Source organism: Kryptolebias marmoratus, linkage group LG11 (assembly GCF_001649575.2).
Source record: "Kryptolebias marmoratus isolate JLee-2015 linkage group LG11, ASM164957v2, whole genome shotgun sequence".
Taxonomy (NCBI): Eukaryota; Metazoa; Chordata; class Actinopteri; order Cyprinodontiformes; family Rivulidae; genus Kryptolebias; species Kryptolebias marmoratus.
The window spans coordinates 10,670,363-10,686,263 of NC_051440.1; the positions used below are offsets into that span (position 1 = coordinate 10,670,363).

General features: G+C 45.5%; 1 protein-coding gene across 1 annotated transcript; it reads left to right on the plus strand.

The window, feature by feature from the left end:
- Nucleotides 1-2,486: 2,486 nt before the first annotated feature.
- On the plus strand, nucleotides 2,487-15,061 carry LOC108230177 (transmembrane and coiled-coil domain protein 3). The gene is made up of 4 exons (XM_017406177.3): nucleotides 2,487-2,729; nucleotides 10,779-11,722; nucleotides 11,857-11,992; nucleotides 13,178-15,061. The coding sequence occupies exons 1-4, from the start codon at nucleotides 2,670-2,672 to the stop codon at nucleotides 13,481-13,483; spliced, it is 1,446 nt and encodes a 481-aa protein (XP_017261666.2). The 5' UTR covers nucleotides 2,487-2,669; the 3' UTR covers nucleotides 13,484-15,061.
- Nucleotides 15,062-15,901: the final 840 nt, after the last annotated feature.

The window sequence follows — 15,901 nt, forward strand, 5'->3', positions numbered from 1 at the left end:
GGAGAAGGGGGGGGGGGGGGGGGTGGGGGGGGGGGGGGGGGGGGGGGGGGCAGCTTTAATTCATACTCAGTGGACTTATTACCACACATCTTCTTTTTGCAAAACACTTATTAATTTCAAGGGACTCTAATGTTTTGAGGCCCTCTTCGTTTGAACTCGTTTTTCTCAATCCCTGTGTGTGTGTGTTTGTCCGGACTTTTCGCAAAAGATATCTCTATTACAATGTGACACTGTGTTCGGTGCCAGCCAAGGGAGTGGTGAGGGTCTCAGGCACCCTCGTGGGTTTTCTAGTTACCCCCCTGCCTGGGAACCCGAACCGCACGACTCGAGTCGAGAACTTGTGACGCAACGTAGACTTTTTGTGTTTGAGGCCACAGGTGGATTAGCTCATTCCAGGCTGAATGAATACGAATGAAAGGAACCAGCTGGATCGGGGCCGGACTGCTCGGAATGGGTTTTGGCAAGAGTATCGCGAAACAACACGGCAGAACTGGTTCGAGGTAAAACCAGCAGGAGCCTCCCACACTGAGTGACTCCACAGATAACGAGATATCCGGTCCTGCACACGCACATGCAAACACAGGGAAAAATATGATCCCACCTTTCTGCAGTATTGTGCAGAATGTTATTTTCAACCATTTTACTTTAAAATTCCGACACAAAGGGGTGATAAGCATTGCTTAAAGGAATCCTAGGCCTTTAATTACTTAAGTATTGCACTTTTTATACAAACTGCATGTAACGTTGTGTATTATTTTTCAAATCCAGCACATTTCAAAGGGAAATGTTGTCCTTTACTCCACTGCGCCTTTCAATAAAAGTAGCAAAAGCCGATTAACTGCTCTGAATAATGTGACGTAGGATGAATTTCCTCTTTCCTGACGTACAACTGTAGCCGTTGGTTGGATGAAACCAACACTGTGTTCAGAGAAGTTTTGGATTTTTACAGATCAAGCAAAAAGCTAGAATGAGAAATTATCTCAAGCAATAGCTCAGGTTTATTTTGAAGTGGGGAAAGGATATGAGCAATTAACATCTTACCTGTTACAGATGGAGCTTTGAGCAACCTCCGTTTAGAGAAACAGAGCTTTTCACACTGTTTTATGAACCTTTCCATTGGCAAAATTTTGGAATTTTACAGCTATGTACATAAAACATTATATGGTTAAGTGGAAGCTGGAGCAGCAGCAGCTAGCGGTAGCACTTCCTGTGCCGACTGGGCCACTTCCACAAAGGATATCACAATATTTCCTATGGAATGCAAAACTGATCAAGGCACAGTTTGCGAAAATCACTATAAAATCTTTGGAGATTTTCGTTGCAGCAGCGTTGCCAGATTATCACATTTATACGGTAGTTTTAAGGTCAATACGATAAATGATAAATAGTTTTTAAAAATCACAAACACACAACAGTTTGGGCATTTTCGTTCACGTGAACGCCCACAAATCATCTGTTCATGTTCGACAATCGTAACACACACCTCATTTTACCCCACCAACCCCGTGGCCCACACACACACCCCACAGAGTTAAAACCAGAGAGGGAGCGCTCGTCACATGAGCGCGTGACTTGGCGGGCAGAGCCAATGACTTATATACTAGTATATAAGTCATTGGGGAGAGTTCCCTCTCTAGTTTGGGTTAAAAATGTGAGCACTTTTTGTCATTTCCTATCTGGCAACCATGTCCACTTTGATAAATGTGGATTTTGTCTAATTTCAAAACATTCAGTTTGGTTTATCTGTCAAAGACAAATATGTAGAATTTCTACTTAAGGTTGTAATCATTGTCACAAAATATAAGATTCATAAATGTTGATGTGCTAAAAATGAACTGTCCTTGTTTAAAAAATGTTTGAGTTTGATGCAGAACATGCAGAACATGCTATAAAACTATACGAGTTAATGGAGTTTCAGTTATTTGTCCCCTAACATTTTTAGTTATTTATTCTGAAATATATTTATTTGTTTATTTTTTTTTCTTTTCTCCATAATTTAAGATTTTCTTGTTTTAATATTGTTTGGATCCTTTTACCTATTGAAAGTTGTTAATATTAGGAGATGTGTGTTTTGTTGGAGAGAGTATGTTGTTGATAAAATGGAGTCGTTCAAAAGATAATAATAATAATAATAATAATAATAATAATAATAATAATAATAATAATAATAATAATAATAATAATAATAATGATAATAATGCTCTATGAAATAGTTGCTACAAGTTGCAGAGCACGAGGATGAATTATCAGGGCATTAGCCTCCAGGCTAGGCTAACGCTAGCCCCCTTTTGTCTTGTTTTATCTGACCCTCCCTTTAAAGACCCCCGCCTCAAAAGAAAGCTCCGAAGTGTCCCTTTAACACGAAGCGCTGTTTTTCTAAAAAGTTCACGGTTCTGCCGGGAGGAAGAGGAGGAGGAAGGCGGCTTCATCGCGCAGCTCACACCTCCCTCTTCCTCCCTCTCTGCGGAGACAAGTAGGCGGAGTTTCATGCAGTTGGTGAGCCGAAGGTGCAGCGTGTGTGTGTGTGTGTGTGTGTGAGAGACAGAGAGGGGGGACAGAGAGGGGGGACAGAGGACCGGGCTGAAGGGACGAAACATGGGTTCGAGTTCAGGGGCGAGTCGGAAGCGAGGAGCCGCTTGAAGCGGGCTCCGGATGGGAGGGCTTCCGCCATGGCCGGCGTGTCCATGCGAAGTTTGTCCGAAGTGAAGAGACACCTCGGCAGCCGGATGGTGAGTGTGTGTGTGTGTGTGTTTGTCCGTGGACCTCCACGGGCCCCCCGGTTCCTCCGAACGGGGAGCTCGAAGCGACCCCGGTTCGGTTCGGTTCGGGGCGGGCAGAACCGAGGCCGTGTTTCTCTGGTTTAAATTCCAACAGTGCGCCAAACAGGCAGTAATAGCTGCTCCTACCGCCTTAATGAAGGTAAACACTGCTGTTGTTCAGGGTAGTTACAGGTTTTTAACAGGGCCGGGTGACGTCACACTCGTTAGCTACTAGTTTTTAACCTAATAACTCACTTTTTATTGTTTTACTGCACTCTCTGTATGAAAACCGCATAATAAACCCATTTTAATCCAACTATAGGCAACATATCGTGTCATATTTAACACCAGGCTGGCCCCATGCTTTAGTTTTTAACTTTTCTGTGGACTTTTAAGACATTTCTGACTCAAAAACATGTGTAAGTGGACTGTAATCTCCAGGGTTTGGATGGCTTCATTAAATATATGCGTTTGTGCTGAATTACAGCATGTTTCCTCCATGATAAACACTCATTTGTTCATTAATTTTAAGGCTGCAGAGCGTGAGAATCGACAGCCTTGCTGTGTTGATTCACCGCTCAGCTTTGTGATTACAAATAGAAGTTGTTCTTTTTCCACCCATGCATTCAGTTTTAAAAGTCTTTATTCGTAGGCTTGTGCATAACAAGTCGTCTCCTGTTAACTGATCACAAAAAGTCTCAACGTCGGCGACCAGAAGTGGCCATCATGGTGACTTATCCAGTTTTTTGTACAGCTGATGTGAAAAATACCTTGCTCCCGTTCAAGCGACTTTCAGAAATATGCATTCTTATGTGTATATATTTATTAGAGAATTCAATATACGCTCTGGAGTTCTGATTCCCCTCACCTATCCAGACCTGCGACCTGTGGTTTTGGCTCGCCTCATCAAAAGTTGATGAAATCAGCCGAAACAAAAGAATAAATAATGCCCTAAGGAGACGCCGAAAGACCTGTGTCATGTCTTTCAAAGGTGTTGTGTCACACTCTGAGACCACACCAGGTTGTTGCTGTTTTCTTTTTCTTTCGGTCATTCAGTGACTCAACATCTGACCCAGTTTTTGACAATTACACTCTTACCCAACTCTCGGCGTGCTGTAGTCAGCATCAAAAGGTGGCAGTCCAAATTACACGCGTCGCAGATAGTATACCAAGGACCCTATCTTCAGCAAACACATTCTGCATTTCAAGTGAAATCGCTCATGTATACAAGTGAATATAAAAGCCTCTCCGTTGAACCCTTGTCCTAAACTGTCAGCGCCTTCGGGCCTCAGAAGCATCAGCTGATAGTGACGTCTGATAAGTCAGGAACGTCACTAATCAGTTGAAGTGTTCCCTTATAAAGTGGTGCTTTTTTTTTCTTGGTGGTGACATCGAGGAGGAAGAATGCACGACTTCTGTGCAATCAGAAAGTCTTCCTCCTTCTTCCGTATCCTTCAAACCTGGACTCGGTCCTCAGAAGATGACGTTTAACGCCCTTCCCCTTCCCCCGGAAGGGGAAGGGGAAGTTTCGTAGGAAACAACAGAAAACCTTCGATCAAACAGACTTTTTTTCTCTCAATAAGACCACGAGACGTTCAAATCTGAAACGATCCGAGCCAGCAAGCAGTGTTAAGTAATCACCAAATCTCTCTCTCTCTCTCTCTTTGTCTCTCTCTTTCTTTTTTTTTTATCTTGTTCCTCTGGATTGCGTAGTTGTGCTTTTCCTCGTTCTGTTGGCTGAATTTGACATTCCAGATTTGTTCCTCAACGAGCCATTGTTGCTGCGGATATTAGTAGGTTAGAGGTCAGAGATGATGTAACGCTTGAGTTTTTCGTGATTTGGTTCCTGAAATTCTCTTTAACCCTCGCGGACGCGTGCCTCCGTGGGCATCGAACACACTACTACACCACGCTGAACTCTAAATGAACCGGTTTTGTGACATTCCTTTAATCGCACAAAAAGGCAGCCGTGAATCGTCACGTTCCTACCGTCTTTCTAATAACGCTCTACATGTTTCCAGCTGGTAAAATGGACCCTTTTTTTTTAATTATCCATGTTCTTTATGGCTAATGAGGAGCTTTATCTTTCGCCGGCTCTGACTTATCATCGACCCTATTATTCATTTCATTTTGAATCATTACGTTGACGACGTCTGCATATTTACCGTAATTGAATCCCACTCAATAGTCGGCGAGCGGACACTGGTAGTGTTAATGGGTTATTGATTGAGTCCGAGACCAGCTCGTCTGTGAGATAATAGTGAACATGTCAGAAGCAATTTATTCCCCTGACCTCACAGGGATTATCCATTCAGGAAACTTAAGACTTCAGACCCTCTCACTGTGTTTTTTTTTCCCTGCTTTTCTTTGAATGAGGTGCATTATTTGGCCTCCAAGTCGGGACAGAATTCAAAGTTGGACTACGGGGGGAGGAGGAGATGACGGGGTCAGCTTTGGGACTGGAAGTGAAAGATGTGCTTCTCGTTGCTGTTCTTTTCCTTCCCCGTCTTCCCCCCAGTGTGAGCCCCGGCTGGGAGAGGATCCACGAGGGTCAGCTGGAGGGAATACCAATGAGCGCCGCGGGCCTCCTTCCCCTCCGCTGAAGGGAGTTCTGTTCTGCCTCCGCCAACGACGCCAGCTCGAGTCGGCGTTTAAGTGCCGCACATCGAGGCCTCGTTATCTGGATCGAGTTTTTTTTTTTTTTGGTCAGCCCACTGCGAACACCTGCGCTTGTATTTGCATGAGTCTGTGTGAGTCGGTGCGAGCCGACCCTGCGGTTTCAAGAGGCCGCCGCTGCGACTGGGAGCACCTAGAAGCAGAACTTCCTCATCGCGAGCACACGGTCCGCTGCTTTCAGATTTTGCCCCCGAAAAGGGAGTGAAAGTGAGCTTATCAAGAAAAAAAAAGAACACATCAGTTTCTGTGGCTTTTTCTGAACCTATATATATATATATATTTCTTCCAGTACAGCTGGGTGTGTTGTAAACCCCCACCCACCCAGTTTTCAATCATTTGTGAGCCGCTCTCATCTGGCTCAGGACCCAGAGCTGCTCGGCTCGTATCTTAGCACGCTGCAGTGGAATCATGGTCTGCTTTTGCATTAAAAAAAAAAACTGAATCACCGGCTAGATCATCGATCTGAGAGCCGGAGCACGCGGCAGTGCGGGATAAGCAGAGTCTGCAGGTTTTATCCACTTCCTGTGACTCTGGCCCTTAAATTGCTGCTCAGATTTTGGTGGATTTCTTATGGGTTTTTTTTTTTCAGAAACGGAACAACACAAAGCTGTGGCTTGTCGGGGTTAAGACTGACGCTAATGCACTCGGATCTTTACGTTCTGCTGGGGTTTGAGAGAGAGAGATCAGATCACCTTAAATAGGTTGTCATGTTAGACGTATGCGGGGCAGTGGTGGTGAAAGTGGGGGGCCTAAGGTGTTACAGAGACGCCCCGAGGTCACGAGGGAACCCCTGACGATGTGATTTTCAGGGTGAGGTGAGCTGCTGAGCGTCAACGCTTCCGTTCCTTGTTTCTTTTTTTTTTTTATCTGTGTCAGTTTCTCACGCTCGCTCTTTTATCATCTCACCACCGTCTCTCTCTCTCTCCAGCTTTGCTGACGCACTCATACCGAAAGGTGAATCATACAGCAGCGAGTGCACATCTGAGGTTTAATTTTCAAAAAAAAAAGAGCACAACGAAGACATTAGCCTGGAGAAAAAATAAAAAAACAGCCCCCAAATAACTCACATTTGTAGCAGCAGTTCAGAGCTTTTCAGTCTGCTTCTGTTGAACGCTTACGAACAATATCTTACCTGTTGTAGATGGCTCTTTAAACAAACTCTGTTTGGAGCCACTCAGGCACCACAGCTACGATTATCGGGTCTTTTAAAGTTCCAGCTTCAGAGTTCTTCTTGCACCTCACTATTAAAGCTGCAGCCACCTTGTTAAATTAGATGCTGCTTAACTCTCGTCCTTGTCGGCCATGATGCGCTCTTAAAGTAAACTGATCCGTCGTACGAGAATGAATCCTTTCTTCTGAATGTTTGTAGCGCTCGTTCAAACTACACGTCAAAGCTGAAACAACAGGCCCTCGACACGGCGTCCTTCGTTGTTGGCGATAAGGGAATGTCGTCCACGTAAGCGACGTAGCCGTGCTGATCACTGGCTACGTTCGACAGCGTTCTCCCACAACCACATCACCCCAAAGCGGGACTAACCAGCCTTTTAACGCTCAGAAAGTCCCTAGAACTGCTCCGAAGACTCATTTAGATTTTAATTCTGGTCGGACTGACGAGCTCAGGGTTAGGTGCTCCAGTTTCACAGCTATGCTGGCGGTCCGTGCAAACCTTCACACCGCCGCTAATTTCCCATTACACTGTTATTCTGCCGGAAATATCATGGTACTCCCGCTGGAAGTGCCCCAGGCCGGACTACAGCTAGCTGCCGTCTCCGCCCGTTGTGCTCGCAAATAACCAAAAAATTTCATGCAAATAGTTGCTCGGCCTGAAACTGACAGCAGCGTAAAGGTTTACGGAGAGGCGTTCCCTTTCCCCTTTCCAAACTGTCAGATGGGTTAGATTTAAACCCTCCAATCTGAGGATGTTGTCGTAGAGCTGTAAATATTAATTGTTCATAACCATCCTCTTTTTTTGGGTTGGGGGGGGACTCTTTATAGCCTTTCAGTGCACGTAGTGGCCATTCTTTACTGCTGCTGTGCTCCAGCCTCCCCCTGTCCCCAGTTCCTTCATCACCGGCCGGAAGCCTTTGGCACCATCCTTCACCCTCGCTAACCCTGGAGAACGGCTGCGGAAGTGTGAAAACTAGGCCAGCGCGCAGGCAGATTTAGGAGGACGCTTCCATCAGCGGGAGGCCACTTCATTTTAGCAGAGCCACTCATCCAGACCGAACCCGTGATTGCCCCCGCGGCTCGCCGGAGGGAAATGGAAACGTCGGGTTGCGGCGGTGGAAAAGAAAAGTTTTTTACACGCTGAGTTACAGCTTCGTCACACCCGTCGGCGGGTAACTGTCTGAGGCCGGTCGCCGCTGAGGAGTGGCCTGATAATGAACCTGTTGGCTGTGGCGTTCCGGTTTGAGTTGATGTCATGATCTGGGCCCCCGTCTCGCTACGGTCCACCTTTTTTTTCCCCGCAGCGTTCACCCCCTCTCATCCAGGAGTTTGATCCGTTCTGCACCTCCACCTTGTCAGCCGTTCGCACAGAGCCAATCGGTAAACTTCGACTGGTTCGGGCTCCTAACGCCACAAAGGAGAAGATTAAAGATTTCAAAGTTAGAGCTGGAGGTGGAAAAGCGCCCCGAGGACTGGGCTTCGTTCCACCGCTGCAGGAATAGATTGTACTTTGTGCTGCCTGGTTGAACAGGCAGCTTTTTTTGTGTGTGTTTGTTTCGTTGATAATACAAGTCGCCGACGTATCAGCCGCGCATCGCACTTCCTCTTCAAGAAGGATGCTGTTGGCTTCTGTTTCGTTTGCAAACAGGTTTGACGAGAAGGCAGCTCACTGGATGTGTGAATCAATTAGATAAGGCCTCGTGGCTCCAGGAGCCGCTGGGATGCGATTGGACGGACCAGACGTCAGTCCCGCGAATTCATAATCGGCAGCTCGGGCCGGAACAGAGCTGAGGTCAGACATGACAAAGTGGGCTTTTTTTTTTCTTTGTCTTCCCCCCCATCTGTGGAGAAAGAGGTCTGTGTTCAGGAAGGACAGATGACAGAGACTGTGGGATGAGGACAGAGGGTGAAATCCCCCCGCACGCTTAAAACAACGAGCTGGCATTTTCTGCTGAAACAATACGCATAAATAAATAATAGCTGGGCCTGCACAGTGTATCTCTAATAAAACTTTAAATTGATTACATTTATATATATAAAAAAGCTCTAAGGTTTAGCTGCTACGCTAACAGCTCAAATGGGAGAGTGGGGAATGGTATTATAGACGGTTTGGTAAAGAAAAAAGGGCCTAAAAGAAAAAAAAATACAATTTTTTTAGTCTCTAATGTGACAATCAGGCAAAAACAAACATAAACAAAACCTCATCATTATGGATGCCAAAAGAACAGCTTTTCAAGCAGATTGCACTTATAGTCTTTGAAATATCTCATAGTTTACACAAATCTTTGTAAAAATACAGATTTTATTGTGTTATTTTAAACTTTTTTTCTAGTATTCTTGAAAAAAACTATTAAGGCGCCACTAGTTTTTACCTAAAAACTCATAAAAATCGCCGCAATGCATCGTAAATTTACATCACTTTTATCAAATTATGTTAAAAATTGCTACCAAATGACGGTCAGTTCAGTTTTTTCAACCATCTCATAATTGGCTATGCTGTAAACAAATTGTAAATATGCAGACCGACTTTGTTTTATTTAGACATTTTCCCAGTTTTCCTTAAATCCATGAAATCATACCTAAAATTAGAGAAAATGGACTGTAAATGTACACTCATTTGGAACAAAGTAGGGAAGTTTTAGTTGCAAATAAATGCAAAATTTGGTCATATTCTTAATGATTTTGAGTCATAAAATCGGCTGATCCATAAACTTGATAATGACGGATTAAAACGAGCAAGGCCTAATAAAACTTTCATGCATTTTTAAAAGGTTTCAACTACTAAACTTCACTTAATCCTGACTGTATTGGCAGGATATAATCCTCACCTCCAATCAAAGCTGGTGTAGAAAGGTTTGGGACGTGATGTGTGTTTGAGGACACGCAACACGTAATAAAAAGTCCCAAACTGATCCTCCACTGCTGCCATGTTCACAGATAGAACAGGAGGCTGTCCCTACATTTGGGTATTAAAAAAGTTGGATAAACTGGATGTAATTTATCAAAGTTAGCTGCAGTGAAAGAGGAACAGTCCTGCTGTGTTTGTAGCAGTAAAACTCACCCGGCTGGGGGGGGGTTAACTCTTCATTTTCACATGACGCTCATGTGTCAGAGCGGGGCGTGATGTTGTTACTCAGACGTGAAGGTTCTTAGTTTGCAATCTGTGGTCATTACAGGGTGATGTTGAAACGCTGCGGGGGGGTGGGTGGGCGGAGGATTAGTGCAGCGTCGTACCGCCCGTCGTGCTCGTTGTGCAACATATTCCTCCAGGTTTTTATCAGCTTACGCTTCCTGTCGGGGCTGCGGCGTTGCAGAGGCTCGCAGCGACACTGTTGCAGTTTTATTACACTTCAAGTAACACTTCGGAAAAAAAAAAAAGTGTTGCACAGAAACGTAATTAAATTCACATTTTTGCTTCTTCTTCTCAGTTTCCTCTGAACTGAGCGCCTTCTGCCCCCCCCCCCTCACACACACACACAGTGACCAAAGTTGCCTACATAACCTTTAATCCGCTTCAGACAACCCTTACTTCTCGTCCCGGTCACACACACACAGCGGCCCAAAACTGAACGCAGCGTTGGCCCTCGCCGGGAAGAAACGGTTAATTAAACTGCGAAAGAAGGGGCCAGTGTCTGGGACGGGGATTATCTGAGCCTTGTGGCTTTTATGCGACATTATCACTGACCCACATTAGCTCCGCTTCTTTCGCACATATTCCGTCGGTGTAATCTGAACGTTGTCATCCGCGTTTAATGCCGGTAAACAAGCAGGATTAGAGTCGCAAAGTAGCAGCTGTGCCACATGAGAGCATTACAGACACACCCAGATGGTCTCAGTTTCATTTACACAATAGTTCCTTTTGTTTTTTGTTTGTTTTACGCCAAACCTCATCTTGTAAAACGTTGTACATTTAGAAACAACTGAGTAAGGAGAACTACTTTAGGCTCAAACACATCTACAGGGGAATCCAAACAAAAGGCACAAATAAGCCGAAAAGCAAAGCCATTTTTTGTCTTACAAGACACCGATTCATTGTCTTGTAAGACTCTAAACTAATTAAATGTCAGTGGGATCCACGTAGTTCTCTTCTTCATCACTTTTGCTGACTAAGCACATCTCTTTTGTTTCACATCCTGCTGGTCTCGCTTTTCATTCCCCCCTCTCTCTCTCTCGCAGGACCGGAGTGTGGAGGGCGGGTTTCTGTCGATGCGTCGGGGTTCCTCGGAGAACAACCTGGACCTGGACCTGACGGACTCGAGTCCCCGCGCCGCTCTGGGCCTGGAGGTCCAGCGGAGCCGTTCCTGCCTGGACGGCCTCCAGCAGAAGATACTGAAAGTGACGGAGCAGCTGAAGATCGAGCAGACGGCGCGCGACGAGAACGTGGCCGAGTACCTGAAGCTGGTGAACAGCGCCGACAAGCAGCAGGTGGCGCGCATCAAGCAGGTGTTCGAGAAGAAGAACCAGAAGGCGGCTCAGAACATCGCGCAGATGCAGAAGAAGCTGGAGCAGTACCACCGCAAGATGAAGGACAACGAGATCCTCCACAGCCCCCCCGCCCGCCCTTCCTCGATGAAACGCAGCACCATACCCAGGGAGTCGCCCAGGGAGCTGCTGAGGGACATGACCGGCAGCGGGCGGCACCCCACCATGGACAAGATCAAGACCATTGGGCCGGGCGTGTCCCTCTCGCCGCCCTTCTTCTTCAGCAAGCCCAGGGAGTTCGCCAACCTCATCAGGAACAAATTCGGGAGCGCCGACAACATCGCTCACCTGAAAAGCAGCATGGACCACCCCTCGGCGCTGCCCTCCGACGGTGCGGCCAAAGGGCTGAGCAGCAGCATGTCGCTGGTGGGCAAGCCCAAGTACCCCAGCGACGACGAGTGCTCGTCGGGCAGCGCGTCCGTGTCGGCCGACAGCAACGGGAACCCGGCCGCAGGCGGAGCGGCTGGAGCGGCCGCGGGTCCGGGGCAGCAGGCGAACCGACTGGAGCTGTGCTACGAGGAGGTGCGGGAGCTCAAAGACAGCCAGAGCCAGCTGGAGGAGGACATGGAGGAGATCAAGGCTCAGTTCAAGAAAGACTACGACAGTATCAGTCAGACACTACAGGAGGAGAGATACAGGTGAGTTTGCATCACCTTCCTTCGGGAAAACAAATGAACCAGACTTTAAGGTTTTATGTAAAACACAAAGAGGCATATAGCTAAATGGAGTTGGCGTTTCTGCTAAATCCCCCCCTCCGTCTCTTGACCGGCAGGTACGAGCGCTTGGAGGACCAGCTGAACGATCTGACGGAGCTCCATCAGAACGAAATGTCCAACCTGAAGCAGGAGCTGGCCAGCATAGAGGAGAGGGTGACCTACCAGGCTCTAGAAAGAGCCCGAGACATACAGGTAAGCAGCGGTGACCCCACCCAGTTATTATCAATCCTTCAGATCACACGCTTGAGCAGCAGCGCTGTGGAAAGGCGGCACGTTGCACAGAAACTAATGCATTTTATACACAGCGGTATGTCGTTATAAATCATCTTATTTGACAAAATCCCACGCATATTTGGAAACTGAGAAGTTTATTCCCCCCCCACGTTTACTCACAGCTTGTAGCCTTTTTCTGTTTCACATACTTTAACAGTTTTCTTGTATTTTCTGCTCTAAATGTTTTCAGTGGTGTATGCGTAGGGACAGCAGAAGGCCCGGTTTAGCACCTCAACTGTTCACAGCTCTAAAAAGAAAAAAAAAAAACCTGCTTCTCTATTACAAAAGAAAAGTGTGAAAGTTCTTTAACATTAACGCTGCCTCCTCAGATTAGCATGTGTGCCCGGATGCTGGTCTTTCTGCTGGTCCCGCTCCTCCGTAGTCAGAGGAACGCAGCACTGATGGGTTTTTCAGACAGGATGTCAGATTTTTCTTCGTCACTCCACAGGACAGCGGTCTGTTTGGCCTCGTTATATAAAGTCGTGCTTTAGGCTGCGTACTGGGAATTTTAGCCCCTAACTTTTAAAGTAATTCACATTTTTTTTGTTCTAATTATTAGCTCACACTTACACAATTTGTCTTTTTTTTGTTAAATAGTTACCCACTGACTATATTTAGAACTTTTTGGTGGCATTTTGTTCATTAGGAGTTTGTATTTTACCCAATAAAAAAGGTTCACGTTTCTAAATATTCAAACTATTTTTCTTACTATAATAATTAGAGACTTTAAATGTTTTACAAATAATTGAATAAGGTTTTTTTTTTTTACGGTATTCCAAGTTCAGATCAGAGAAACAAAAGTTCTGCTGGTGATGTTTCAGCACATCGTGTCCTAAATGTATCCTAGGCACTTTGGATCGCCTTGTTGCTGAAAAGTGCTATATAAATAAATCTCACTTCACTTCACTTCATTAAATCCAGTTTTCCATCCATACTGTCCTCTCTGCTGAAAACGATTTAATGAGATCAGATAAACTTCGCCGTTCAAAGGTTCTGTATCGTTTGACTTCCAGGACATTGTACTGTATCTTTAGTGCCGCCTTCCTGTTGGGACCCAGGAGGACTGGAATAAACGCCCGATCGCTGTGCTCCCGTGTGTTTCAGGAGGCCCTCGAGTCGTGTCAGACGCGCGTCTCCAAGCTGGAGCTCCACCAGCAGCACCAGCAGCAGACGGTGCAGCTGGAGAGCTCCGACGCCCGCGTCCTGCTGGGCAAGACCATCAACATCATGCTGGCCATCATCACCGTCGTGCTGGTGTGCGTCTCCACCGCCGCCAAGTTCGCCGCCCCACTGACGAGGAGCCGCTACCACGTGGCGGCGAGCCTCCTCGGCGTGTGCTTCCTGACCGTCTTCTGGAGGAGCTGGGACCGCCTGCAGTTCGCCGTAGACAGGTTGCTGGCGCCGGCTTAGCTCAACATTAATGCTGTGGTAATAATAACTGGACCGTCTCAGGGGATTGGTTGTACAATCCACAGCAGACGGGGTCGTCCATTTTTTTATAGAGGTGATAATTTTTAAAGGATGAACTGAAATTAAAATTTTTAGCTCTTTTTTTTTTTAAATTTTTCTTGTCTAGAACTTGAATGTGTTTTACTAACAAGGTCTTTTAAACTGAAAAGCAAGATTCATGTACCTTTTATTTGCTACTTTCCCGGCTGTCATGCTGAAATCACCTGAAGGCTTCAACGGGTCAGAACTTGTCAAAAGGAGACGGGCGAAGAGCAAAATGCTGCCTGTAGCGTTTTAATAGCTCTTTGGAACCACTAACAGTCCTTTTAAACAAACGACGGCGAAACGCACGGACTCTGCGTCCTTTCTGATCGCTTCTCTGCAGCATTCCTGTGAAGCTAGTGCCAGCAGTCAGTTAGCTTAGCTTAGATTAGATTAGCTTAGCTTATCTTAGCGTAGCATCAAACCGCTCAGCTATGCATCTCACTGAAACGGTTTCGGGGGCCAGTTAGCATTTGTTGCCTCTGGACGGCCGTAGCTCGCCTCGCTGTCCAGTTCATTCGCAAAGCTAAGCTAACAGGCTGCTAGTTTTATAGCAACCAATAAGGATAATTTTCATTTTTATTTACGGCAGACTAAAGCGGAGGCGGTTGGGCACTTTTTATTTTTCTTACCGCTTAGTTTGCGTTACTCCACGCTGTCTCGTACGGTCGACCGTCTGTGACAGTGTCTCGGCTAACTGTAGGTCTTTCAAGTGCAATATGTCTGAGTTCAGAGAGCACTGGTTTTTTTTTTTTCTTTATTACCATTCCCGTAGGAGAGAGTGTCAGTTTAAGCGGAGTGACAGAGATCCATAACCAGCCCGAGCCTCCAATAAAACCAGCCGTCTCTCCTCTTCGGAGGCCAAAAAAAATCAATCCGGCTGCATTACCCTGGTAGTGTTAACGCGGTAACAACGGCCCACCGGAGCGCTCCAGGCACACGAAAAGCACAAAAACCGGAGCCCGTCACTTTATTTCCTCTTCTCGTTAAACGTCCTTGCATTTTCGTCCTTTTTTTCTGTTTTTACTACCATGTTTTCTAGCGACGCGATTATACTGTGATACTTTTTCTGAGCTAAAACGAACGCAGATCTCTGTGCGACAAGAGCGACAAGCAGCCTCACCGACAGAGGAGAACATTGCTGCGTTTTAGCGATTAACTACAAGCCTTTTAATTGTTTTCTTTTTAAAATCACCGATGTATTATTGTATCTGTCTTTACGAACGTTTGACCTTTGATGACATCTGTTTGCCACAACCGTGTTTGTTTCATCTCTCTTGTTTTACAGGTTATCTTTTTTTTTAAAAAAAAGCAAACTATTTGTTCCTGTTTTGGACACATTTTTGAGGAAGTTTTTACATTCAGACTACGATCTCGTTTACATTCTGTGAATTTATCTCTGATGCACTATGTGTTCAATCGGTTGGATTCTTGTATGTATTATGTGCCTTTGTCTGATAATTTCTGTTAAATTAAACCTTTTTAATCAACATGAAAGCGCTTTTGCAACAACCTGATTGAGATTTTACTGTAACTGTTTACAGATGAGGCTTTACAACCCCTGTTCCAAAAAAAGTTGTGTAAAATGTAAAAAACTAGTTTTCTACTGAACCAAAAAGGTAATTTTGAATCTGATGGCAGCAACACATCTGGAAACAAAAGGCTGTAAGTGATATAAATAAGGAGCAGCTGGAAGAGCATTTTGCAGCCAATTAGGTTAATTAATTAAGAGGACCGGGTATAAAAAAAGCATTTTAGAGAGGCTGAGTCTATTAGAAGTAAAGAAGGTCAGCGGTTCACTGGTCTCATTTAAATATAGACTAACAATGCTGAGGAACAGAATCATGTTCCCTCAAAAGAAAGAATCTGGAGAAATCTCTGAGCTCAAAGGGAAAAAGGCTAAAAGTCGATACTGTGACCCTCAGGGTCTGATTCTGTTCTGGACATCACTGCATGGACTCGGCAACACTTCTAATAATCACTGTCTGTAAACACAGTTCACCGTACCATCTATTAATGCTGCTTAAAGCTCTATCAGGCAAAGAAGAAGACGGATATGAACACCATCCAGAAACACAGCTGTCTGATTTAAAACGGACTGAGGCAAAGAGGAGAACTGTTCTGAGGTCAGAGGACTCGAAATTTGAAATTCTTTTTAGAAACGTGAATGCTGTGTCCTCCATATTAAAGAGGAGAGGGACCATCGGGTTTGTTATCAGCACACAGTTCAAATGTCTGCCTCTCTGATGGTATGGGGGTGCATTAATGCCTCTGGCAAAAGCAGATTCCACATCTGGAAAGGCTCCATCAATGCCGAAATGTATATAAGGGTTTTGG